Source organism: Neoarius graeffei, chromosome 4 (genome assembly GCF_027579695.1).
Source record: "Neoarius graeffei isolate fNeoGra1 chromosome 4, fNeoGra1.pri, whole genome shotgun sequence".
Taxonomy (NCBI): Eukaryota; Metazoa; Chordata; class Actinopteri; order Siluriformes; family Ariidae; genus Neoarius; species Neoarius graeffei.
In genome coordinates, this window is record NC_083572.1 from 68,612,073 (window position 1) to 68,639,322 (window position 27,250).

General features: G+C 41.0%; 1 protein-coding gene across 1 annotated transcript in view; it reads left to right on the forward strand.

The window, feature by feature from the left end:
• Positions 1 to 947: 947 nt before the first annotated feature.
• The window catches only part of grm2a (glutamate receptor, metabotropic 2a), a 31,792-nt gene continuing 5,489 nt past the window's right edge, over positions 948 to 27,250 (forward strand). Inside the window, exons 1-3 of the mRNA XM_060919549.1 lie at positions 948 to 1,101; positions 13,215 to 14,052; positions 19,400 to 20,463. Of these exons, the coding sequence (XP_060775532.1) occupies positions 1,048 to 1,101; positions 13,215 to 14,052; positions 19,400 to 20,463 (1,956 nt within the window). The 5' untranslated portion in view covers positions 948 to 1,047. The remainder of the gene's footprint in view (positions 1,102 to 13,214; positions 14,053 to 19,399; positions 20,464 to 27,250) is intronic.

Here is a 27,250-nt window from a genome sequence, read left to right on the forward strand (position 1 = left end):
CCTGTGTGGTGATAAGAAATATAGGCACTTTTGGAACACTGCTCAACCAGTCAAATTAATGGACTGGAGCTAACCGTTTTCTAATGTGTTTTATGTATTCCTCTCTGTGTGTGTGTGTGTGTGTGTGTGTTTCTGGTCTATTCAGACTTAGTGTGTGCAAGGATACATCCATGTCTTCACATGTGTGTCTGCTGTACAGTATGTCAAATCCTGTGGTAGAAATACTGAACTATTGCAAAAGGCAAGACAGTGACTATTCCACAGAGAGAAGAAGATGGGTTTTTCATGCTGAGAAAATCTTCAAAACCCCAGTCAGCATAATGCAGTCAGGCTGAAGCTACCTTCCTCTCTCTCATTCTTTCCTCCCCTGCAAGATTCCTCCAGTCTGACTCTTTTTTCATTTTCTTATATTTTCCCCATCTTTCACTTTTGCTTCCATTTTCTTTTCAGGTCTCTGTCTTTGTCTTTTGTGGCCTTTTCTCTCTTTGTGTAGTAGCTTTTTTGTTTTTCATTACCATCTCAGTTTTACAGTTTCCTCACAGCTTTACTGGTCTATTCACGTTTCTTACCATTGCTGTCTTTCTTCAGTATCTACAGTGTGAATAAATTCCTAGATTTTACTCTCAGTAACTTAATAGATAGGTTGATATGATGAAATTTGTTAAATTTGTTATTATATATTATGTGGGTGGCATGCTGGTGTAATGGTTAGTACTGTTGCCTCACAGCAAGAAGGTTCTGGGTTCAAACCTTGTGACTGACTGGGGCCTTTCTTTGTGGAGTTTGTGTGTTGTGCTTGTGTGAGTTTCCTCCCACAGTCCAAAAAAGACATGTGGGTTAGGTCAACTAGCTTCGCTAAATAGCCCTCAAGCATAACTATGTCATCACTTGTTTACCGCAATGCATTATGGGGAATAGCTGGGGTTAGTAGTTGAGCAATATGACGGATGTCAGATTAATTTTACATGAGAGCAATGTGAGAGGAGTGATTTTGCTGTGCTGTGTCATGGAAGACAATGAAATTGGTGATTTAAAGAGGTGGATAACATGTCGAGGGTTTACAGCAGGAAAATCGGAATCCAAATCAAGCTTGGTGAGAAGGTAAGAGTCTAGACCGAGTCTACCACGCTGTACAACAACAACATCAAATCTCAGAATGTCTTATTTCATAAAGCAATCTTAGACTTCAGTCTAAATTTGTTTCTTTTAATCTTCAGTTATTCCTTACAGTTTTCTAAGAAGCTTTGTTCTAATGAAATCTTAGCCTTGTACTTAATCTTGATCCGGCACAATGAAAGTTACAGACGCAGTAAGGGAAACTATTATGAAAAATCAACTGTTGATTTAAGTCTAAGATTGCTTCGTGATCCCGGGCCCAGATGAACAGTATCAAAACATTTATAAAAAATGAAGGATTAGTTAAATAAAACTTGATAATCAGGAAACATTACAAAAAACCCCTTTGGAAACCTGCGGATCTGCCATGTCATGTTCAGTATAAATGCATTTTCTTCAATAAATGCCACTAGTGAGGCACACTGAACATTATACATAACGGAAAGAGAACCCTTGGTGGTTTGGGAGTTTTATCGGTCCAACAGGCTCGTTTGGCTGCCGAGTGCTTCGGCACGTTGAGAGGCAAAGGCTGAAGAATGGTTCTTTGTTTTACAGGCTTTGGATTATCACTAGTTTCAGATGATGAACAGTGTTGATTGTTATAATCATCTATAACTGAAGGCCATTCTGCAGACCATGGGAATAATTGCTGGGTCACAGTTTAAGTACAGTACGTCTTTTTCCCCACCAGAGAAATGTAAGCTACAAACACTTGGCCATTTTGATTCAGTTCGAAGGTTTTCATTCTTCTCGACTGACAGCTGATAAAAGCTCAAATTAGGTGTTCTGTTTGTTGTGGAGATACAGTCAGGCACACAGCAATTCACTTTAGGCATGGTTAAAACGGGTTAGACACAACAAGGCAGTGTTTAACAAAGAAGAACGTAAACAATACAATGGAGCTGACCCTGGGTATCGCCCATAATGCATTGCAGTAAACAAGCGATGACGTAGTTATGGGTTAGATCTGTTGCCCATAGGTGTGAGTGTGAATGGTTGTTCGTCTCTGTGATAGACTGGTGACCTGCCCAGGGTCCTCGTGCCTGACATCAGTTGGGATTGGCTCCAGCTTCCCTGTGACCCTGACAGATAAGTGGCAGAGATAATGGATAGATGCATACTGTATGTTGTGTATGTTTATATGTTCAAACAGGATTTAAATAGCGGATGGTTTGTAAAGAGTGAATGAGAAACTTTTTTTTTTTAGGCCACACCAATTTAATTAGTTGGTTCTCTGATTTTTTCAGGAAAAATATGAAGTGAGCGAGCGAAATTACAATAAAATTAAAAAATACTCTGATGGTAAAATTAGCGGTGGAAATAGAGGGCAGTCATACGCGTGTGTCTCACGCTCACTACATAACAGTCGGCAGCCCTGCTCAAGAGGGATGCTGCCCAGAAAAAATGAACAAGGGAATAAACTCAGTAGGTCTACAGTAAATTTGTGTCATGTATTGTCCTTGTCAGCAGGGCTAGCTCTGGCTGCATGTCTTTTATCAGGCAAACCAGTAAACAGATAGGCTAAATAAACAATTGAATTACAGTCAATTGAACATCTACAATGCACAGAAAAAAAGATTTGACCAGGAGTAGGCTACTTTTGATGGCTAAATACTTCGAATGATTTTTTGTTTGCCCCTCACATCAATCAATGAAATATATAAATCAAACCCACGTCCACAGAGTTGTTGTCCAAGTTGGCATATCGCAGGGTAACAAGCTCACAGCATCTTGAGTACAACTGTGCAAAGTTTTCCCCCTCTTAAATTTCGACACAGCTGTCAAAGATTTTATGCTTCTGTTCGCTGAATATCCTAACAATCACAAACACAGGCTTTGCAGGATTCCCCTCCACAGGCATGTTTCTTCCACAAGTCTTTATCTAAAGTGAAAGGGGCGATTTGACTGGTTTTCGACGTCACGTGACCTCAACCTTCAGTCTTCAGTATTTTGAACCATCAGCCACGATGTTTTTCTGTTGGTGGGAGTTTGATTTCGATTTTTTTTTTTCATTTTGCATTTTCTTCAAGCGGCGATTCCGAGAACCAACTAATCGAATTGGGGTGGCCTTACCTTTGAATAAATGAAATATTAGGAAGTTCTCATCTCATCTCATTATCTCTAGCCGCTTTATCCTGTTCTACAGGGTCGCAGGCAAGCTGGAGCCTATCTCAGCTGACTACAGGCGAAAGGCGGGGTACACCCTGGACAAGTCGCCAGGTCATCACAGGGCTGACACATAGACAACCATTTACATTCACACCTACGGTCAATTTAGAGTCACCAGCTAACCTAACCTGCATGTCTTTGGACTGTGGGGGAAACCAGAGCACCCAGAGGAAACCCACGCGGACACGGGGAGAACATGCAAACTCCGCACAGAAAGGCCCTCGCCAGCCACGGGGCTCGAACCCGGACCTTCTTGCTGTGAGGCGACAGCACTAACCACTACACCACCATGCCACCCCTATATTAGGAAGTTATTAATTTAAAAAATGCATGTATAGCTGGGTGGTTGGTTGGACAAAATGATGAACAGGTTGTTGATAAAATGGAGAAATGGATGTAAAAAAAAGCTGAACTGATTCATTTATATAGTTGGATTAACTGATTTATAAATTATTTAACACATTTGATCTTAATTACAGAAGTGAAATTAATATTTTATATCAAAGACATTGAAATGAGAAGAGCAGGTGTTACTCATCACTCCCAATATCTGTGTAATCATATAACTGTCACTAATCATATTAGCTACAGTCTGCCTGCCAAGATTTGTCTTTATGTATCCATGCATAACCTTTTGTTGTAATTTCATTTGTTTAAATTTTTATTCATCACTGAAAGTAATTTCAAATGAGAATGCTTGGAATGACTCAAGTGTTTACAGTAATTTTGTCAGTATTGTATATCTCTAACTAAAATGTCAGTGCAGTGGAGGCACAGTATGAGACAGAGTGCCACTCCTCGGCAGTTGAGTAAAAGAAAATTAGACAAGAAGGCACTACAACCTCCAATAACATGCTGTTTTACCTAGTTACTGTTTACCAGTTCTCTGTAGGAAAGGATTTTATTGTTCTTAATAGAAAAGTATGCTGCTCCATATGTGTGCAAAATAAGATACATGCCATTTTCATGTATTCTAATACCAGATTCATCTCCCTTGGTTCAAGAGTCATCGTCTTTTCTGGAAAAGACCACTCAACTTTAATCCTGTAAATCCACATAACCGTACTGCTGTACTAATTTCCTTATGTCAGTGAATTTCAGAGTGTACAAAAGGACATGAGTTCCATATTTAAAGTGTTTAAATCGGTTAGTGCCAAGCAGCTCTGTGGGGAAGCAGCCAGGACCATATCAGGATTAATCACTTGTTTGAAATGCTCCTAGGGCGGCACGGTGGTGTAGTGGTTAGCGCTGCCACCTCACAGCAAGAAGGTCCGGGTTCGAGCCCTGTGGCCGGCGAGGGCCTTTCTGTGCGGAGTTTGCATGTTCTCCCCGTGTCCGCGTGGGTTTCCTCCGGGTGCTCCGGTTTCCCCCACAGTCCAAAGGCATGCAGGTTAGGTTAGGTTAACTGGCGACTCTAAATTGACCGTAGGTGTGAATGTGAGTATGAATGGTTGTCTGTGTCTACAGGGAGTGCAGAATTATTAGGCAAGTTGTATTTTTGAGGATTAGTTTTATTATTGAAAAACAACTATGTTCTTGATGAACCCAAAAGACTCATAAATATCAAAGCTGAGTATTTTTGGAAGTTGGAGTAGGGCTTTCTTAGTTTTAGATATCTTAGGAGGATATCTGTGTGTGCAGGTGACTATAACTGTGCATAATTATTAGGCAACTTAACAAAAAACAAACATATACCCATTTCACTCATTTATTTTCACCAGGGAAACCAATATAACAACTCAACATTCACTAATATACATTGCTGGCATTCAAAAAAAAAACCCAAAAACAAATCAGTGACTAATATAGCCGCCTTTCTTTACAAGGACACTCAAAAGCCTGCCATCCATGGATTCGGTCAGTGTTTTGATCTGTTTGCGATCAACATTGCGTGCAGCAGCAACCACAGCCTCCCAGACACTGTTCAGAGATGTGTACTGTTTCCCCTCCTTGTAGATCTCACATTTGATGAGGGACCACAGGTTTTCTATGGGGTTCAGATCAGGTGAACAAGGAGGCCACGTCATTAATCTTTCTTCCTTTAGACCCTTTCTGGCCAGCCATGCTGTGGAGTACTTGGATGCGTGTGATGGAGCATTGTCCTGCATGAAAATCATGTTTTTCTTGAAGGATGCTGACTTCTTCCTGTACCACTGCTTGAAGAAGGTGTCTTCCAAAAACTGACAATAGGACTGGGAGTTGAGCTTGACGCCATCCTCAACCCGAAAAGGTCCCACAAGCTCATCTTTGATGATACCAGCCCATACCAGTACCCCACCTCCACCTTGCTGGCGTCTGAGTCGGACTGGAGCTCTCTGCCCTTTGCTGATCCAGCCACGAGCCCATCCATCTGGCCCATCAAGACTCACTCTCATTTCATCTGTCCATAAGACCTTAGAAAAATCAGTCTTGTGATACTTCTTGGCCCAGTCTTGACGTTTCATCTTGTGTGTCTTGTTCAGTGGTGGTCGTTTTTCAGCCTTTGTTACCTTGGCCGTGTCCCTGAGTATTGCACACCTTGTGCTTTTTGACACTCCAGTGATGTTGCAGCTCTGAAATATGGCAAAACTGGTGGCGAGTGGCATCTTGGCAGCTTCACGCTTGACTTTCCTCAGTTCACGGGCAGTTAGTTTGCGCCTTTTTTTTTCAACGCGCTTCTTGCGACCCTGTTGACTATTTTGAATGAAGCGCTTGATTGTTCGATGGTCACGCTTCAAAAGCTGGGCAATTTTAAGAGTGCTCCATCCCTTTGCAATATATGTCACTATTTTTGACTTTTCTGAGTCCGTCAAATCCCTCTTCTGACCCATTTTGCCAAAGGAAAGGAGGTTGCCTAATAATTTTGCACACCTGATATAGGGTGTTGATGTCATTAGACCACACCCCTTTTCATTACAGAGATGCACATCACCTGGTATGCTTAATTGGTAGGAGGCTTTCAAGCCTATGCAGCTTGGAGTAGGCCAACATGCATAGAGAGGGTAATGTGGTCAACATACTCATTTGCCTAATAATTCTGCACTCCCTGTATGTGTCAGCCCTGTGATGACCTGGTGACTTGTCCAGGGTAGGGTGACCAGATTTCCCTAGTCTGAAACCGGGACACTTTTGCGAGCAACCATGCTCGTGCACGCACACCTTTTTTTTAACGTAAACGTGACACTCAGAGAGGTGCTCTTATTATTTTGTTGAAGCTCACATTTATCAACATCTCACATGAAATAAAACAAACAGGCATGTTGCTATCTAGTAGCATAGTGGTATACAGATCAGTTAAATTATGGTCAGACAACAGATTTTGTAATGGCTGAGAATAGGCCAGGCTATGTCCATAGGCCAAATTTAAACTGATTTATTTCACCTCTTTGTGAGAACACCAAGAAGAATGCATATGCACATGTAGGCTATATCTCTAAAATTGTATGCACTATAGCATGAACTTAAAAAGTAGATATGTGACCTCAACATAGCCTAGGTCAGAATCAACCTTACTAACCATTCCCCACAACTGAATGAATAAAGCAAGAAGATGTGTACAAAAGTGAACACTTTAATGGAAGGTGCTGTTTAATGGAAGGAAGCTGTTCAACACAGCAATATGGCCAAACTGTCAGAATGGTATGTTAAACAGAAACAAAAAAGAGACAAGTGATTTGAGAATATATACCTACGGAAGCCGAGAGAGGCCCTTAATATAATCCTTTTTTTTATTCACCTTGTTATCCCGAGATAACGAAATAATTAATTCAGGATCTCGAGAAAACAACACAACTAATTCGAGATCTCGAGAAAACAAAACCGTTATTCCGAGATCTCGAGAAAACAAAACAATTATTCCGTGATCTCGAGGAAACAAAACAATTATTTCATGATCTCGAGTAAACAGCTGAGAAATGGTTCATTCAGGTGCGCCAAGAGACTTGTGATATGCTGACTTTGGGGCTATTTCTCATTCTGTATAGACGCAACTTTGGTCATTAGAATGTCTGGAATAATCGATCACCTAATAAGGCAATATTTTGATCAGGGGTTGACACAGGGAGAGATTGCATTAAGTCTTTTAATAAGGGATAATTTCAAAATTAGTCCACGGCACCTCCGCAGAAGACTGGCCCGGCTTCGTCTCTACCGACGGAGATACAGTGATCCAGCTGAGATCATGAAATAACGGTTTTGTTTTCTCGAGATCTCGAATTAGTTGTGTTGTTTTCTCGAGATCCTGAATTAATTATGTCGTTATCTCGGGATAACAAGGTGAATAAAAAAAAGATTATATGAAGGGCCTCTCTCGGCTTCCGTAAATATACACTCAAACAAAACAGCAGTAAAGGAGGAGAGGGGCGACAGCCCGAGGAAAGCCCCCACAGGAGCACACAGCATTTGCAACATAGGCTACCCAACTCAGTACAAGAAAAAAGCACTTATAGTGTGTGCAGTAGGCTTCGTGCGCATTGTTCTGCACCTCTCGGAGGAAGGGGTAGGTGCCCTGTAAATCTTTGGAAAAGGTACATTTTCTTTTCGGCATAATTGCTGCGGCATTACTGCTGCTAGCTGCTAGACAAAGAACATTCACGCCAGTTCATCTCATCTCATCTCATCTCATTATCTCTAGCCGCTTTATCCTTCTACAGGGTCGCAGGCAAGCTGGAGCCTATCCCAGCTGACTACGGGTGAAAGGCGGGGTACACCCTGGACAAGTCGCCAGGTTTACGCCAGTTAATGTTTATTTTATTGTTGCATGGCAACACGTTCTGTTGTCTGGAATAATGTGGCTAAATAAACACCCATGCCACAGGGCCAGGGGGCAGTAACCAGGAAAGTTTGCGATTCCTGTCAATTCATCAAAATAGTAAATGCAAACATTTCTCCGCTAATGATTCCCACGCTGCTCAGTCGCAAACGTCGCGAGTGGCGAAAACCGGGACATATCCATGTCCCGACAGACTTTTGTCGGGACTCGGGACACACAACCCCAAATCAGGACTGTCCCGGTAAAACCGGGACGTCTGGTCACCCTAGTCCAGGGTGTACCCCGCCTTTCGCCCGTAGTCAGCTGGGATAGGCTCCAGCTTGCCTGCGACCCTGTAGAAGGATAAAGCGGCTAGAGATAATGAGATGAGATGAGATGTATTATACGTTTGCCAATTTTAAACTTTCTGTTTCATATTTCTACTTCAGTTGTGGTTAGTATAGCTGTGGACTGGGGAGTAGCAGAAAAGCATTCTTCCTTTGTTGTGAAATCACGGGTTGTAATCCAAAAATGATGCCACACCCATCCATGGCAGGGAGGCAAGGGAGCAAAATTGCTTGTGCTCTATGGGTGTGAAGGATGGTCTAATTTCTTGCTAGTGACACTAGCAAATCTTGGGCATCTGTAAGCCTGTGTATGTGGAAGAGGGTGTTACAAGTGTCTGATGCTGTCTTGTACTTGTAATGCAATATGAACAGCAGTTGAAAAAGATACCGTATGTTTGACTGGCTTCACATGTCTCAGAGAAAGCATGTGTTAGCCTTCACTCATCCCAGTTGGTAGCTGGCGTATGGTAGGGGAGAGCTGGAATTGAGTCCCATTCATCAATATTGGTATACATTATGTTAGAGAAGTTTTCATCCTGTTGCTTAATACAGGTTTTTACCAATTAGGGCACTCTTGGAGAGGCTGAGAGTGATTTGCTAGTGTCACTAGCAAGAAATTAGACCATCATGGTGGATCTAGAACCTATCCTGGGAACACTGGGAGTGAGGTAGGAACACATCCTGGATGGAATACCAGTCTGTTGCAGGGCACTGTGCACACACATTCACAGACTCATTCATGCACAGGGAAAGTTGAGAGTAGCCAATCCCTCTATTAGCATGGAAACTGGAGATCCTAGAAGAAGCCAATGCATACACGCAAAACTCCACATGGACAGAAGCCTGAGCTCAAGATTAAAGCAGGGACTCTGGATTAGGATCATAATCAGTTTTATTCAAAGGTCCTTGTCTTGTACATGGAATTTTTCTCAAAAATCCTTCTATTAAAAGTTACATGACAACACATCTCTTGTTCTTAATTTACCCAGCTGAATACCAAAACTAACTCAACTGATATCTTTGAATATGTTAATTTCTGCCTAGTATAATGTGTGTATTTGTTCACAGACTTCTCATCTCATCTCATTATCTCTAGCCGCTTTATCCTGGTCTACAGGGTCGCAGGCAAGCTGGAGCCTATCCCAGCTGACTACGGGCGAAAGGTGGGGTACACCCTGGACAAATCGCCAGGTCATCACAGGGCTGACACATAGACACAGACAACCATTCACATTCACACCTACAGTCAATTTAGAGTCACCAGTTAACCTAACCTGCATGTCTTTGGACTGTGGGGGAAACCGGAGCACCCGGAGGAAACCCACGTGGACATGGGGAGAACATGCAAACTCCGCACAGAAAGGCCCTCGCCGACCACGGGGCTTGAACCCGGACCTTCTTGCTATGAGGCGACAGCGCTAACCACTACACCACCGTGCCGCCCTTGTTCACAGACTTTTTCTTGTAAATGCAATTATTTTAGAAAACCATAATCTTGCTGTAATAAAAATAAATATTCAAATTGTGATGACAATATAATATGCGGTGGCACAGTGGTGTAGTGGTTAGCGCTGTCGCCTCACAGCAAGAAGGTCCGGGTTCGAGCCCTGTGGCCAGCGAGGGCCTTTCTGTGTGGAGTTTGCATGTTCTCCCCGTGTCCGCGTGGGTTTCCTCCGGGTGCTCCGGTTTCCCCCACAGTCCAAAGACATGCAGGTTAGGTTAACTGGTGACTCTAAATTGACCGTAGGTGTGAATGTGAGTGTGAATGGTTGTCTGTGTCTATGTGTCAGCCCTGTCATGACCTGGCGACTTGTCCAGGGTGTACCTCGCCTTTCGCCCGTAGTCAGCTGGGATAGGCTCCAGCTTGCCTGCGACCCTGTAGAACAGGATAAAGCGGCTAGAGATAATGAGATGAGATGAGATGAATATAATATGCATCTGGGATCGTTTACAGAACTTCCAGTTTATGTGGAGGATTTTGACAGATTGCGTATATGAAATGTTTGTTAAAAAAGTTGAATGAAGTACTATATTACAAAAAAAAAGACATACAGTATAAGCAGTCTTGTATGTCTCAGTCTGGCATCATGCAAATGTGCTTATGAGTTTGGAAACAACACAAAGCAAACTGACTCATTTGAACTTTCCAGACAGCTGTCTCGAAACTTAGCTTATTCAGAAAGAGGAAATCAGAACTGCTTAAACAGGCATGACTTTTTTTTTTAATAATAATGCCGTATAACAAATTTTTCCTATATTAACCTCTCAGTCTACCTTTCTCGCTGTTTCTATAGCAACATGTGCAATAAATGTATGCATGCTGAACTTTCTATGCTAAGAAACCCTCTCAAACATAATAACCAGATAGTATTTTATAAAGCTTTCACATGACTGTATTGGCAGTACATCCTATAGCAAGGGTTTCTTTAAATATGTTAAATCAGCACAACTCTTTAATTAATGTTATACTTCAAGGGCAGGAACAGCTGAAACACAACAAATGTAAAACCAAAATCTTATTTATTATTATAAAAAATTATAGGAATTTTTCTCATCTCATTATCTCTAGCTGCTTTATCCTGTTCTACAGGGTCGCAGGCAAGCTGGAGCCTATTCCAGCTGACTATGGGCGAGAGGCGGGGTACACCCTGGACGAGTCGCCAGGTCATCACAGGGCTGACACATAGACACAGACAACCATTCACAGTCACATTCACACCTACGGTCAATTTAGAGTCACCAGTTAACCTAACCTGCATGTCTTTGGACTGTGGGGGAAACCGGAGCACCCGGAGGAAACCCACGCGGACACGGGGAGAACATGCAAACTCCGCACAGAAAGGCCCTCGCCGGCCACGGGGCTCGAATCTGGACCTTCTTGCTGTGAGGTGACAGCGCTAACCACTACACCACCGTGCCGCCCGATAGGAATTTTTGTAATTAGTAAATTATAGTTATAGAACAAACAGCAAATGACCAGCAGTATTACTTGTGCAATGTGGTGGCATTGTGGTGCACTGCAGTGAGTAGCACTACATAAATAAATAAATAAATAAATAAATAGGGTGGCATGGTGGTGTCGTGGTTAGCACTGTCGCCTCACAGCAAGAAGGTTCGGCGAGGGCCTTTCTGTGTGGAGTTTGCATGTTCTCCCCGTGTCTGCGTGGGTTTCCTCCGGGTGCTCCGGTTTCATCCACAGTCCAATGACATGCAGGTTAGGCTAACTGGTGGCTCTAAATTGACCGTAGGTGTGAATGTGAGTGTGAATGGTTGTTTGTCTCTATGTGTCAGCCCTGTGATGACCTGGCGACTTGTCCAGGGTGTACCCCGCCTCTTGCCCATAGTCAGCTGGGATAGGCTCCAGCTTGCAAACGACCCTGCACAGGATAAGTGGTTATAGATATTACATGATGGTGTGAAGGTATTAAGTTTATCTTCAAGTGGTGAATGAATATATCATGAGTGAGCGAAGCGAACTGTTTCACATGCTATGTCTAGGGCGACATGGTGGTGCAGTGGTTAGCACTGTCACCTCACAGCAAGAAGCTTCTGGATTCAAACCTTGCAGCCTGGGGCTTTTCTGTGTGGAGTCTGCATGTTCTCCCAGTGCCTGTGTGTGTTTCCTCCCCCAGTCCAAATGCGGATTAGGTCAAATTGCCCAGAGGTGTTGGTGTGAGTGTAAATGGTTGTTTGTGTCTGTGCTAGCCCTGTGAGAGATTGGTGAATTGCCCAGGGTGTACCCTGCTTCTGACACGGAGTCAACTGGGATTGGATACAGCTTGCCACACGACCCTGACAGATAAGTGGTATAGATAATGGATGGATGAATGAAGCTTGTTGGTAGGGTCGCCAGGTTTCAGGTTTCAGGAAAATTCACAACTCCACAACATCTCAAAAAAATCACTTGAAACTAGCCCAGAAAGTAATTTTTTGGGACATTGCACAAGGGAGCTGCATCTTTCCTTGTCTTTGTTTTGGAAAAAAAAAAACATTAACAGTAGTGTGCACACATTTAAGATTTATTAGTCGAATGGCCACTCCAGCTAACCTAGACAGACCAGGCACTGTGTACAGGGCAACAAATCTTTGTTGGGGTCTCCATCAAATAGTTATTTAATTAATTTTAAAGGCATTAACTTGTACATTCTTAACAGTCATCATTGTTATTAAAAAGAAAATTGGATGTTACATTGAAAATGACTTAATTTTGACTTGCAGCAGCACTGAAAAACTAAACTATCTAAAATAAAGGCAAATTAACTGGCTTTTGTTGTCACCTATAAATAATAGTTCACTGATCTGAGAAAGATTATATGCTAAAAGCTTATTATTTCGAAACATTGTTAACTTGCTTACTAAGTCACATTGGATGAAAGGTAGAAAGCTTGCCAGAATGTTCCAGTCCCTCAGCAGTTGAATAAAGTTATGTTCTCCAAATTGCTGTTTGTTTTCAAAATGACTTCTTTTTTCTTTTCCTCGAGTGTTTTTCTTTTTTTTTTTTCTGGGGGACATTTGTAGAATCCACATAAAAAAAAAGTGTAGGCCACACCCACTTCTGGTTAAATCTGAATATGAAAACAGATGCACATATTTGGAAAGGATTTGTGTTTTGCACTATAAAATGGAATTAAAGTCCTGAAAGTCAGTATGTGAGCGCTTTAATTTGTTGTTTTTGCAAGCTATACTGTATGACCTACATCGACTGTGGAATATTTTCTGGAATAAAAAAAAATCTCCAATCTGATCAATAATTTATTAATTATAATTGTAATTATAATTACTCAGCATAATACTGCTCAAAGACTCTCTTCTGCACATTTCTATCTCATGGATCATTCTCTGTTTTTTTGCAGGTGGCCAACCTTTTGCGACTTTTCCAGATCCCACAGATTAGCTATGCCTCAACAAGTGCTAAGCTCAGTGATAAGTCCCGCTATGACTACTTTGCTCGTACTGTTCCCCCAGACTTCTATCAAGCCAAGGCCATGGCTGAGATCCTACGCTACTTCAACTGGACTTACGTCTCCACGGTAGCCTCAGAGGGTGACTATGGAGAAACTGGCATTGATGCTTTTCAGCAGGAGGCCAGGGCCTTGCAAATCTGTATTGCTACATCTGCAAAGGTTAGCCGCTCAATGGACCGCTACAGTTATGAAGGAGTGATCAGGTCTCTGTTACAAAAGTCCAATGCTAAAGTGGTGATCCTCTTTACTAGAAGTGAGGATGCCAGGGAGCTTCTAGTTGCAGCAAACCGCATGAATGTGTCCTTTATCTGGGTGGCCAGTGATGGCTGGGGGGCACAGGAGAGTGTGGTGAAAGGAAGTGAGTCAGTAGCAGAAGGAGCTTTCACCATTGAACTTGCTTCATATCCAATCCAAAAATTTGCTGAGTACTTCACAAATCTAAATCCTTTCAACAACACTCGCAACCCCTGGTTTCGAGAATTCTGGGAGCATCGGTTCCAATGCAGCTTGCACGATATTAACTGTGGGAAGCATTCGCTCCGAGATAGCAAGTTTGAGCAAGAATCCAAGATCATGTTTGTAGTGAATGCTGTGTTTGCAATGGCCCATGCACTGCACAACATGAGACAAGCAGCATGTCTAAACAACACTAAAATCTGCAGTGCCATGAAACCAGTAAATGGAAAGAAGTTGTATAAAGATTATATCTTGAAGACAAAGTTTGATGGTGAGTACTATGATGGTAAGATTTGAAGTTTTTCATTTCCCAGGGGATGTCAAATTGTAATTTCAGGAAATATTACCATTACGTTATCATTATGTTGTGAATATAAAGTACAAATTTAATAGTGTTGTTTTTGTACTCAATCATACATATTTGAAGTGAAAGACTGAGGTTAAAATTCAGAATGTCAGTGTGGCAAACAGTGTGTGTGCTTTGAGGAAGACTCTGATACTGATAATGGACTTACATAGCAGCATTTCCGTGAGTTCAATAGTGCTGGAATCATCCTTTCTTACAGCTGAATTATGAAGGACACGGCTCAACATGGCCAAGTCAAAGGCAAACAAAGGCACTGATGGTAGCCGCCACATTACTCGTGCTCAGATATTCACACTTATGACAATTTAGAGTAGCCAGTCAATCTAACTGCATGTCTTTGAACTGTGGGGGAAACCGGAGCACCCGGAGGAAACCCACACAGACACGGGAAGAACATACAAACTCCACACAGAAAGGCCCCCATCAGCCACTGGGCTCGAACCCAGAACCTTCTTGCTGTGAGGTGACCATGCTAACCACTACACCACCATGCCAAGACTCGTGAGGCAGGCCGATTTTTAACAGAACATCGGTTCATTTTTATTTTAATCACAGCGTTTTCAGCACACGTACAAACTGTACCACAAAAACAAAAATAAACACAACTTAAAGGGTCAGAACCTGTTCGTGGTTTTTGCCTCGTTCAAGTTTAGTTCAAGTTCATTGTTAAAGCTCACACTCCGTGCACATGCATGGGTACGTCTCTCGCTTATTGGGAAAATCACCAAGATGGCGCCGTGGATGGCTGCTTCGGTGTGTTGGTGCGCATTGTTTTGTCTTTTTTTTTTTGTCTTATAGCAGGTTCCTGAAAGTACAAAAAAAGCACTCCTAAGCTGGTGGTAATATGACACAGATGAGAATCATCATGCATTACCTGCTGGTGCAAACCGCCTCCTCTCCATCTCCAACCGACACTTGACCAGGAACTCACTGCTACAGTCAGCTTCAGTTTGCTGGTATTTATATGTAATTTAGGTAATCAGAGTTAGTAAAGCAAGCCATGGCATGGAGACACCAGGATAGACAAAATCGAGTCAATCATATGGTACATTGTTAAGAAAGAAGATTGCACTGATGAGTTTGGCATAAAGAACCGAGCTAACACAGGATACAACAATCAGAGATGTTTGGGGGGAAAAAACCAACATTTGAACCACTGGTGAACTTCATTAAAGAAAATGAAGAAAAATCAGGTTATAGCACTGTTGGCAGATGAGAGAGCCTGTACTAAAGAGATTAAAATGTGTGAAGAAAAAATGGATCTCTTCATGTTGCAAAACTTGCCACCTGTGAAACACATGGCTGCTAATGACAGCAGCAGGATCTTTGAAGTGTGCCAAAAAATCTTAACAGCTCAGAGCCACCCAGCTGCCCCAAAACTCAGGATAAGGACTCACAACAATTTTTTTTGTCAGAAGCAGAAAGCAGAATGTTCTTGGTTATTTGAGCCAGTTAACTGACAGAAACCTCTTAGGGGATACAAAGCCTAAAATAAGCAGCATATAAAAATAGTCTGATGATATCTACAGGCTGCATACTTTAACGAGTCACTGATTACAAATTACTGTGGTGCTTGAAAGTTTGTGAACCCTTTAGAATTTTCTATATTTCTACATAAATATGACCTAAAACATCAGCAGATTTTGATAATGGATGGATAGAGCCAATATTACATATCTGTGAGTAGCAAAAGTATGTGAACCTCTAGGATTAGCAGTTAATTTGAAGGTGAAATTAGAGTCAGGTGTTTTCAATCAATGGGATGACAATCAGGTGTGAGTGGGCACCCTGTTTTATTTAAAGAACAGGGATCTATCAAAGTCTGATCTTCACAACACATGTTTGTGGAAGTGTATCATGGCATGAACAAGGAGATTTCTGAGGACCTCAGAAAAAGCATTGTTGATGCTCATCAGGCTGGAAAAGGTTACAAAACCATCTCTAAAGAGTTTGGACTCCACTAATCCACAGTCAGACAGATAGTGTACAAATGGAGGAAATTCAAGACCATTGTTACCCTCCCCAGGAGTGGTCGACCAACAAAGATCACTCCAAGAGCAAGGCGTGTAATAGTCGGCGAGGTCACAAAGGACCCCAGAGTAACTTCTAAGTAACTAAAGGCCTCTCTCACATTGGCTAATGTTAATGTTCATGAGTCCACCATCAGGAGAACACTGAACAACAATGCTGTGCATGGCAGGGTTGCAAGGAGAAAGCCACTGCTCTCCAAAAAGAACATTGCTGCTCATTTGCAGTTTGCTAAAGATCACATGGACAAGCCAGAAGGCTTTTGGTAAAATGTTTTGTGGATGGATGAGACCAAAATAGAACTTTTTGGTTGAAATGAGAAGCGTTATATTTGGAGAAAGGAAAACACTGCGTTCCAGCATAAGAACCTTATCCCATCTGTGAAACATGGTGGTGGTAGTATCATGGTTTGGGCCTGTTTTGCTGCATCTGGGCAAGGACAGCTTGCCATCATTGATGGAGCAATGAATTCTGAATTATACCAGCGAATTCTACAGGAAAATGTCAGGACATCTGTCCATGAACTGAATCTCAAGAGAAGGTGGGTCATGCAGCAAGACAACGATCCTAAGCACACAAGTCATTCTACCAAAGAATGGTTAAAGAAGAATAAAGTTAATGTTTTGGAATGGCCAAGTCAAAGTCCTGACCTTAATCTAATCGAAATGTTGTGGAAGGACCTGAAGCAAGCAGTTCACGTGAGGAAACCCAACAACTTCCCAGAGTTGAAGCTGTTCTGTACGGAGGAATGGGCTAAAATTCCTCCAAGCCAGTGTGCAGGACTGATCAACAGTTACCGGAAACATTTAGTTGCAGTTACTGCTGCACAAGGGGGTCACACCAGATACTGAAAGCAAAGGTTCACATACTCTTGCCACTCACAGATATGTAATATTGGATCATTTTCCTCAATAAATAAATGACCAAGTATAATATTTTGTCTCATTTGTTTAACTGGGTTCTCTTTATCTACTTTTAGGACTTGTGTGAAAACCTGATGATGTTTTTGGTCATACAGTATTTATGCAGAAATATAGAAAATTCTAAAGGGTTCACAAACTTTCAAGCACCACTGTATATGAAGAATATTTTGATGTAAAACGATACTGATTTTTCCTGATATATTCACTATTTGGTCAAATATTTGTAGCCATCTTATAGATGTACTTTTTTCCCCTCCAGCTTGTGTTGTATTTTAACTTCTACTGTATTGTTATGGGGTGGCACAGTGGTGTAGTGGTTAGCACTCTCACCTCACAGTAAGAAGGTTCTGGGTTCGAACCCAGCAGCTGATGCAGGGCCTTTCTGTGTAGAGCTTGCATGTTCTCCCCGTGTCTGCATGGGTTTCCTCCGGGTGCTCCGGTTTCCCCCACAGTCCAAAGACATGCAGGTTAGGCTAATTGGTGGCTCTAAATTGACCGTAGCTGTGAATTTGAGGGTGAATGGTTGCCTCTATGTGTCGGTCCTGGATGACCTGGTGACTTGTCCAGAGTGTACCCTGCCTCTCGCCCATAGTCAACTGGGATAGACTCCAGCTTGCCCGTGACCCTGCACAGGATAAGCGATTATGGATAAAGGATGGATGGATGGATATCTTGTTTTTTTATTTAAAATATCTAATCGTAAAATTTAATATTTTGTTTACCGGACTATGTGCAATAGTTATATGCAGCAATTATTTCAACTTAAGCCAATGGAACAAAATTTCATTCAAATGTGCATTCTGAATATACAGATGAATTACAAATCAATCAATCTATCTATCTATCTATCTATCTATCTATCTATCTATCTATCTATCTATCATGACCATCACACCCATATGTAGTTGTTCCCAAAATCGTGCCACAATGTTCGAAGCATACAGTTGTATAGGATGTGTTTGTATGATGTAGCATTACAGTTTCCCTTCACTGGAACTAAGGGGCATAGCTCATATTTGTTCCAGCATGAGAGTGCCCCTGTGCCCAAAGCATGATCCAAGGTTGGAGTGGAAGAACTCAAGTGGCCTGCATGGTGAACTGGGCACGAGGCTGGAATTCACTCTGAATGGGACACCAGCTCATCACAGTGCACCATGTACACACACATTCACACACACAGGCAATTTAGAGTAGCCAGTTCAGCTGCCTACATGTTTTTGGGAAGTGGGAGGAACCCATAGAACCTGGAAGACACTCACCATGGACTCTGGTGCTATGAGCTGGCAGTACTACCGTACCTACGGTATGCTACCTACCATGCTGCCCTTTCTGATTCACCAACCCTAAGTTAAATACCTTCAAATTAATGATGACATTCTATATTTTACTACCTTCATATTGTTGTCATTTTATGTTAAAGCCAGTGATTTGGCCTTGCCTATGATGTTGCATAAGCAGTAGTTAAATATGATGCAATAGCTTGTGATACATGTCTTGTAGAGAGGGAATTGGCAATGACAAGATTGGGTCAAAATGGAGTCAAATTACGTAAAAATGTGCCCTTGTTCTGTGCTACATCTATAGTATCACCTTAGTGCTTATTCTCTGATATAAAATTTAATGATGCAGGTTTGTAACGAAGACCTAGAGCTATACATTGCTGTGCAGTTAACCTGTTTTTATCTTATTCTACTGATGCTGTAAAAGGCTCTGTCTATAAAACAGAGTGGTTCTATCCAGCTGGTTGCTCTTTTAAAGCAGCTTAACCTGAAGGATCAGTGGACCTGTCAAGTCTTTTCTTCTGAGGAAAACCATTGTCGTGAAATGAATTGAAGGCATGAATCATACTCACTGCTTTGATAAGGCAGTCATTTTGATTGTGCATCTTATCAGCCAAAAACTATCATCCTTCAACAAATGGGAAATCAGTATTTGTATAAAGATGTTTGGGATGTTGAGGAAAAACTGTTACTGTCATAAAACTATGATTTTTTTTTCCCCATCCAAAGTGAAACATTTTTGGTGTTCTTTCAAGAACTGGAAAATTACCTGAAAAGAAACATGACAGTCTTGTGAAACCACCTCCTGGCCTCAATTATGTAAATGCACAGTTTGCACCTGTGTCCAGTGCATCTGCAACCCCCAAAAGTGAGGCTTTGTCGATTGTAAGTGCAGTGAGTGGATATTATATAAGGATTCCAAAAGCTTTGATATAATAGATTTGAAGCTCTCTCTTAAGCCTTTCCATATTGCTTTGACGTTTGCCATATTGGCTTACCTTTTGTCTTTTGTCTCTACAGCTCCATTCCGTCCAGCTGACACAGAGAACATTGTTCAATTTGATGCTTATGGAGACAGTCTGGGTCGGTACAACATCTTCCACTACCACATAGAGAATGGCACATATGTTTACCGTAAAGTGGGCTTTTGGGCCCAGAGTTTGATCCTAGATACAAGTCTGATCCCTTGGGATAACCAAATGATACCTACCTCTCAGTGTAGTGACCCCTGCAGGACGAATGAGATTAAGAGCATGCAGCCCGGTGATGTCTGCTGTTGGATCTGCATCCCCTGCCAGCCCTACCAGTATCTCCTGGATGAGTTCACTTGTGCAGAATGTAGCTTTGGTCAGTGGCCACTGGCCAACCTAACTGGCTGCTATGACTTGCCAGAGGAGTACATCCACTGGGAGGATGCCTGGGCTATTGGACCGGTCACCATTGCCTGTTTGGGGATCCTGTGCACACTCTTTGTGATTGGTCTCTTCTTAAAGAACAATGAGACACCTGTAATTAAAGCTAGTGGACGAGAACTTTCCTATATTTTACTCCTGGGTGTGCTCCTCTGTTACTGCATAACTTTCATCTACATTGCCAAACCTTCAGTAGTAGTGTGTACATTACGTCGTCTTGGGCTTGGTACCTCCTTTGCTGTTTGCTACTCAGCACTTCTGACCAAAACCAACCGTATTGCCCGTATCTTCAATGGTGTCAAAGATGGTGCACAAAGGCCAAGGTTTATTAGTCCAGCATCACAAGTAGCTATTTGTGCTGCCCTCATTTCCTGTCAGCTGTTAGTGGTGATGGTCTGGCTCTTGGTAGAGACACCGGGTGTAAGGAAAGAGGTCAGTCCTGAGAGAAGAGATATAGTCAGGTTGAAATGCAACAGCAAGGACTCCAGCATGCTAATTTCACTGACCTATAACTGTGTCCTCATTATCCTCTGCACGTTCTATGCCTTCAAGACCAGAAAGTGCCCAGAGAACTTCAATGAGGCAAAGTTTATTGGTTTCACTATGTACACTACCTGCATCATCTGGCTGGCTTTCCAGCCCATCTTCTATGTCACAGCCAGTGACTACAGGGTAAGCAGATTTAACACAGTTGATGTATTTTTTCCACTTTGGTGTTTTGGATTTACAGCAAAAAAGAAATGAACAGAACTACAGTCTTGATCTTAAACTAATCTTAATGCAAACAAAAGCTTTCCTTAGGTCAAGAGTGTAAATAGAATTGACATATTGTCTACATTTCCAACTGCTTACATAAAACCAGCAATCAGGCAGAAACAGTTATTTTTAGTTTACATTTGAATAACATTCATACACACTGCCAGTCAAACAATGGTACACACCTGCTCCTTTCCTTAATTTTTCCTTTTTTTCTATGATTTTAGAATAATATTGAAGACATCCCCACTATGGAAATACAGTGTCTTGCAATAGTATTCATCCCCCTTGGTGTTTGTCCTGCTTTGTCGCATTACAAGCTGGAATTAAAATGGATTTTGGGGGGGTTAGCACCCTTTGATTTACACAACATGCCTACCACTTTAAAGGTGCAAATTGTTTGTTTGCTTGTTTGTTTGTTTTTTATTGTGACACAAACAATAATTAAGATGAAAAATCAGAAATCTGGAGTGTGCATAGGTATTCACCCCCTTTTGTATGAAACCCCTAAATAAGAGCTGGTCCAACCAATTCACTTCATAAGTCACATAATTAGTTGATTAAGAACCACCTGTGTGCAATCAAAGTGTCACATGATCTGTCACATGATGTCTGTATAAATCAACCTGTTCTGGATGGACCCTGACCCTGCAACACTATTAAGCAAGCAACTTGAAAACCAAGGAGCCTCCAAACAGGTCAGAGACAAAGTTGTGGAGAAGTATAGATCAGGGTTGGGTTATAAAAAATATCCCAAACTCTGAATATCCCACAGAGCTCCATTAAATCCATTATAGCAAAATGGAAAGAATATGGCACCACTACAAACCTGAAAAGAGAAGGCTGCCCACCAAAAAACACAGACTGGGCAAGGAGGGCATTAATCAGAGATGCAACAAAGACACCAAAGATAATACTGAAGGAGCTGCAAAGATCCACAGCAGAGATGGGAGTATCTGTCCATGGGACCACTTTAAGCCGTACACTTCACAGAGCGGGGCTTTATGGAAGAGTGGCCAGAGAAAAAGCCATTGCTTAATAAAACACATTTGCCATTTGCCCAAAAGCATGTGGCAGACTACCCAAACACATGGAAGAATATTCTCTGGTCAAATGAGACTAAAATTGATCTTTTTAGCCATCATGGGAAATGCCATGTGTGGCGCAAACTCTACACCCTGAGAACACCATTCCTACAGTGAAGCATGGTGGTGGCAGCATCATGCTGTGGGGATGTTTTTCATCTGCAGGGACAGGAAAGCTGGTCAGGACTGAAGGAAAGATGGATGGCACTAAATACAGGGCAATTCTGAAGGAAAAACCTCTGTCTGACTCACAGGTTGAGACTGGGACGAAGGTTCACGTTCCAGCAAGACAAACTCTTTGACCTTGGAGTTTTCGTGTTTGAGAGAGTTTCCATGATGTATTATTTGGTGACCCCGATGTGATTTGGAAGAAGTCTCTTGCTGACTGCACTTGGGTGTCTGAACTGCACTGCATAAACGGCAGCCACTAAAAAAGGTAAGCAAATTTTTTGCTACTAATTTGGTTAACAAAGTTTCTGCAGCTGTGGTTTTGGATCCAAGTGTGGTGGTAAGAGAACTAAATTCTCCAAATGTGAACAGCTTAGAAAAGTGGAAAGAAAGATGGATGCCAGTAAATACAGGGCAATTCTGGAGGAAAACATGTTTGAATCAGCCAGACGTTTGAGACTGGGATGAAGGTTCACATTCCAGCAGGGCACTGACCCTAAACATACTGCTAAAGCTACACTGGAGTGGTTTAAAGGGAAACATTTAAATGTCTTGGAATGGCCTAGTCAAAGCCCAGACCTCAATCCAATTGAGAATCTGTGGCATAATTTGAAGATTGCTGTACAACGCAACCCATGTAACTTGAAGGAGTTGGAGTAGTTTTGCCTTGAGGAACGGGCAAAAATCCCAGTGGCTAGATGTGCTAAGCTAATAGAGACATACCCCATGAGACTTGCAGCTGTAATTGCAGCAAAAGGTGGCTTTACAAAGTATTGACTTTGAGGGGGGTGAATACCTATGCACATTCCAGATTTCTATTTTTTCATCTTAATTATTGTTGTGTCACAGTAAAACAATAATTTTCACCTTTAAAGTGGAGGCATGTTGTGTAAATCAAATGGTGCTAACTCCCCCAAAATCCATTTTAATTCCATCTTGTAATGTAACAAAACAGGACAAACACCAAGGGGGATGAATACTTTTGCAAGACACTGTATGCAGTGACCATGAAAAGTGTTCAACACATCTATTTTATATTTAAAATTCTTAGCAGTATTCCTAATTAAGCTTTGCACACTCTTGGCATCTTCTCAAACAGATGACCCAGAAGGCTCAAATAGGTCAAGCACTTTTTGGCTGATTCTCTGAAGTTCATTTATTCCTCTTCAGTAACTACTTTTATCATGGTCAAGTTTGTACTGAATTTAGAGCCTATTCCCAGGAACACTAGGTATGAGGAGGGACTACACCCTGGATGAGATTGGTCTTTTGCAGAGAACCACACACACACACCCTCATTCATACCTACAGGCAATTTGGTGTAGCCAGTTTTTAAGTGCTTGTTTTAAGGAAAACTATCTATTAAATATGCATTTTAATTCAGAAATAATTTTTTAAAATTATCTTCCAGTAACTTCACTGTTTACATTTGTCTGATAAATAAAATTCAGGCATAAGCCTTTATCAAAATATCTTTAAGAAAATAAAGAATATAGGTTACTCTTTAAATTAAGAAAGTAACTCACACTTGTATTGATTGAGACTTTTAAATTATAAACCAAATAGGCAAAATGAGCAACACCTGCATTCACCTTGGCGTCACACCTGAGTCTGTAACTACAATTCCCACGATCCTCAGCCTGCAGTCTTTCACATGCCCATCAGTCTCAAGACCAAACACACATCCCCTGTTCTGAAGCTTCAGATTACCTGTTCACAATCACTCACACTTCTATAAATAACCTGGAGAACCAGACAGAAGCTTCATGCTGACATGAGAGGGTTTGAAGCCTGTGCTCTTGGCCTGGTTGCCTCTTTGTTTTGATGGTTGCCTGATTCTATCATTAGCCTTGTCAGTTATAGCTTAACGAACAGGTTTTTTTCCCCCAGTTGTAAATCATGAAAATTCAGTTCGAAAACAGAATTAATATTTTAAATATTAATATTTTTAATGTATATGGATGCTATTTGTAGTCATAGTGTGAATGAGTAATAATCAGTGCAGGTGATTTCTTTAACATTTAAATATCAATTAATACGTGCTAAAAGGATGTATTATTTATTTACTTGATCTTATCTCTGAAGTTTATTATTTGTTTGTTAATTACACTACAGTGCTCTTCTTGGTTCACAAATCTGGGGTAGGTTTCCCGATAATGTTGCCCTTTAGGGCTAAAGAGAGAGTTGAGAGACTCTTAAGCAACGGACAGTGTCTCTGAATGTGGTTTTCCCAAACTCACTCGTAAGAAGGAGTCTGAAGAGCGTCTTTGCAACGCGCGTCCCCGAGATGGGCATTAATAGTTGCTAAATCCAGTCGATAAGGTCACATGGCATTTGTTTTTAACCAAAATCTAATGAAATATAAAGTGTTTAAAATAAGAATATATAGTATCATCTGGAAACATTACATAGATAACGTGGTAATTAATTAATGAAACTATTTTGTTTTGGGGCATTTTTTTTTATTCCAAGCTTGTTTTTAATTGAATGAACAAACGTTCACACGAAAGAATGAGCAAATTATAAGCTAAATAATTAAGTAAATGTGTTCCCTATGCTTGCTCGTTTCACTGTTTCCCCCCCCCCCATCATGCAGTCAGGATTATTACCTTGCCCAGGACAGAGTCCACCAGGGGGCGAGGTATTGTTTTCGGTAGGGTTTTTTTGGTTTTGTTTGTTTATTTATTTTTTTTGTAAATGATATTACAGGAAAACGGCTGGACCAATCTTCATGAAACTTTCAGGATAGATGGGCATTGGTCTCAAATAGAACCTCCAACATTTTGAGGGTCATCTGGTCAAGGTCACCAAAAAGGTCAAAGTCATTTTTCGTGATATCTTCCTTCATATTCATTCAGATGTGTTCTGACTGGCTGAGAGCAGTACGGTGTGTTCTGATTGGCTGAGAGCATCAGAATGAGAATCAGAACCATATTTATTGGCCAAGTATGTTTACACACAAGGTCAAAATCAAGGTCAAGGTTACCAAAAAGGTCAAAATCGTTTATCGCGATATCTTCCATCATATTCATCATAAGTGCTACCGGGCGAGGTTTGTTTTGTCTGGCAACACTTGTTACACACTGTTATCCACAATGCCAAGTGGGCAGTTTTCTCCTTTATAAGTGGGCGCACGCAGAGAGAGAGAGAGGTTTTGATCTGTGTGTAGTGTGTACCAAGGAGGTTGGATTGACCTCTTTATATATAAATTGACCTCCTTTTATTTATATATATATATATATATATATAAGGTCAATTCAGCCTCCTTGGGTACACACTACACAGATCAAAACCTCTCGCTCTCTCGCATGCGTGTGCACACACAATGTTAGAGGTGCAGAAATCTGTCTCATGACACTAAATTAGTGAATCACTCGCCTCATGGAGTTAAATTTGATTAAAATGTGGCGATATCAATGTGACATTACGATATCCATATGTAATTCCATAACATTGAAATATATTCATAATGTTTTGCATATATTTATTTAATAATTAACTCCATGTACTTGCAATATACAAGAAAAATAATTGAACACTGGCAGCAGATTCAACACCAGTTTTTCCTGTTGACTGTGAAAGTCCCTCAGGGGCACATGCACGGTCTGTATTCGGCTGTGAGCGAGTCGCTCTTTGTTTTGAACGAGTGGTCCGGGTCTCTCATAAATTCCGAGCAAACTAAAGGACTACTTGGGCTACGATGTTGTTCGGGAAAACCACATTAGCTTGACAATGGCTCTTAAGAGATAATTTAAGACTCTCTTGGCCTTAAGAGGTTTTCAGGATACCCACCCCTGACTGATTAGAAAGTGTTGATTAATTTTCTGTAACACCATAGCTCTAGTAATAGTGCCTCCTCATGCATTATAAGATGACCATACAAGTAACCTCAGTATTGTGTAATCTATGCTACCTATAGATTTATTTATTAATGGCCTAAGAAGCGATGCTATATATTTGTTGCCTGTATCTTTCTGAAGCCGACAATACACAGATCTTATGTGGCTACTATGGCCTGGATTTATAAAATCTTACATTTTGATTGAATTTGCAAGCAGAAAGCATATCCATTAATGCAAACGTGCCTTTTCTTTATATCCCAATCCCCCATCTGCAGATCAGACAGGTTAAATGCGGGCTTTTTTTTTTTTTTAGCCTTAACTCTGAGGCTGGCTTTAATTTAGCTACGCTAAAACAGTTCCTCAACATGTGGATCAGTTAAATGTTTTTACATTGCATTAAGGCTCATCATACAGCAACCAAAACAGCAATATTAATCTCTTGAACTATTGTTAATGAGCTCTTTTGTTCAGTTCCCTGGCAAGAGTTTTTTTTTTTTTTTTTTTTTTTTTAAATATTTTCCATTTCTTTCAAGAAAAAAACATTCAGTTACAGCAGCTGTACTTTGAGAATTGCTTTCATATGACTCAAATCACACAGCATACAAAGCCAGCGTGGCTTATCTTATCAATTGAAATAATACAGTACCTTTTGCAACGTATTCTGCATTTTTATGTATGTGATTCAGCGAGATTGCCTTGCTGCCAAGTCTTTGAAAAGTTGTCGATATCAAGACAAATAATTACAATAAAATTATTCTCCTTTTAGCAGGTGGCAGATAACTTTATAGAGCTTTTTGACCATGATTATACTTTTGTGTATAGAGACTGAAAAGGAAGGGGGCATGATTTCAGGAGTAAACATGGCCCTCATGAGGATGTACGTGAATGAAAATGTAGGAAATTTTGCCTCTGTGAAAGATTAATGCACTGTAAGTTAATCTGTCATGGGGCTAAAACGTCTACTTTTACAAATTTTGCATAATGAGAGAGAGAGAGAGAAATTCAGACGGAACTAAGCAATAAGGAAACATTGCATGGCTGGGCTCACCCACAGTGCATTTGTTCAGTGAGGTCAGAGATTTTTAACGAGGATTTTCATTTCATGCTAGCCTATCATTATGGGGAATTTTTGCATATTGTCTAAAAATAGGTTGGTTGTTCAATAAGCCAGTAAAGTGAATTGAATTGAATTTAATTAAAGGTCTGCATAAAGGTGTAATAGGTAGGGTCAGATGAGAGAAGCAATCATTTATTTCCCCTGTAAATGTATCTCTAAATCACAAAAAAGTCAGATATTTTCAGAAGGAGGAACAAGGCTTTTTCCACGTGCAGGTATATGGGTTGCATTATTTAAAGCCTACTGATTTATTGTTATGCAATACTTGTCTTCATGAAATACTCCGGAATCTAATTTAGCAAACAAAAAGCACAGAAAGCCATGCTCTTTGTGAATCTTTTGTAGTGTGCAGGCAAGAAAAAAAAAATCTGTAAAAGTCTGATCCAGTAGTACCTTATGGAATTAAAGTTGTAATAATAATAATAATAATTTCTTGGTGCAAATATATTCAGAAGACTGAGATTTTTTCAGATTTGGGGTATGTGCATTAG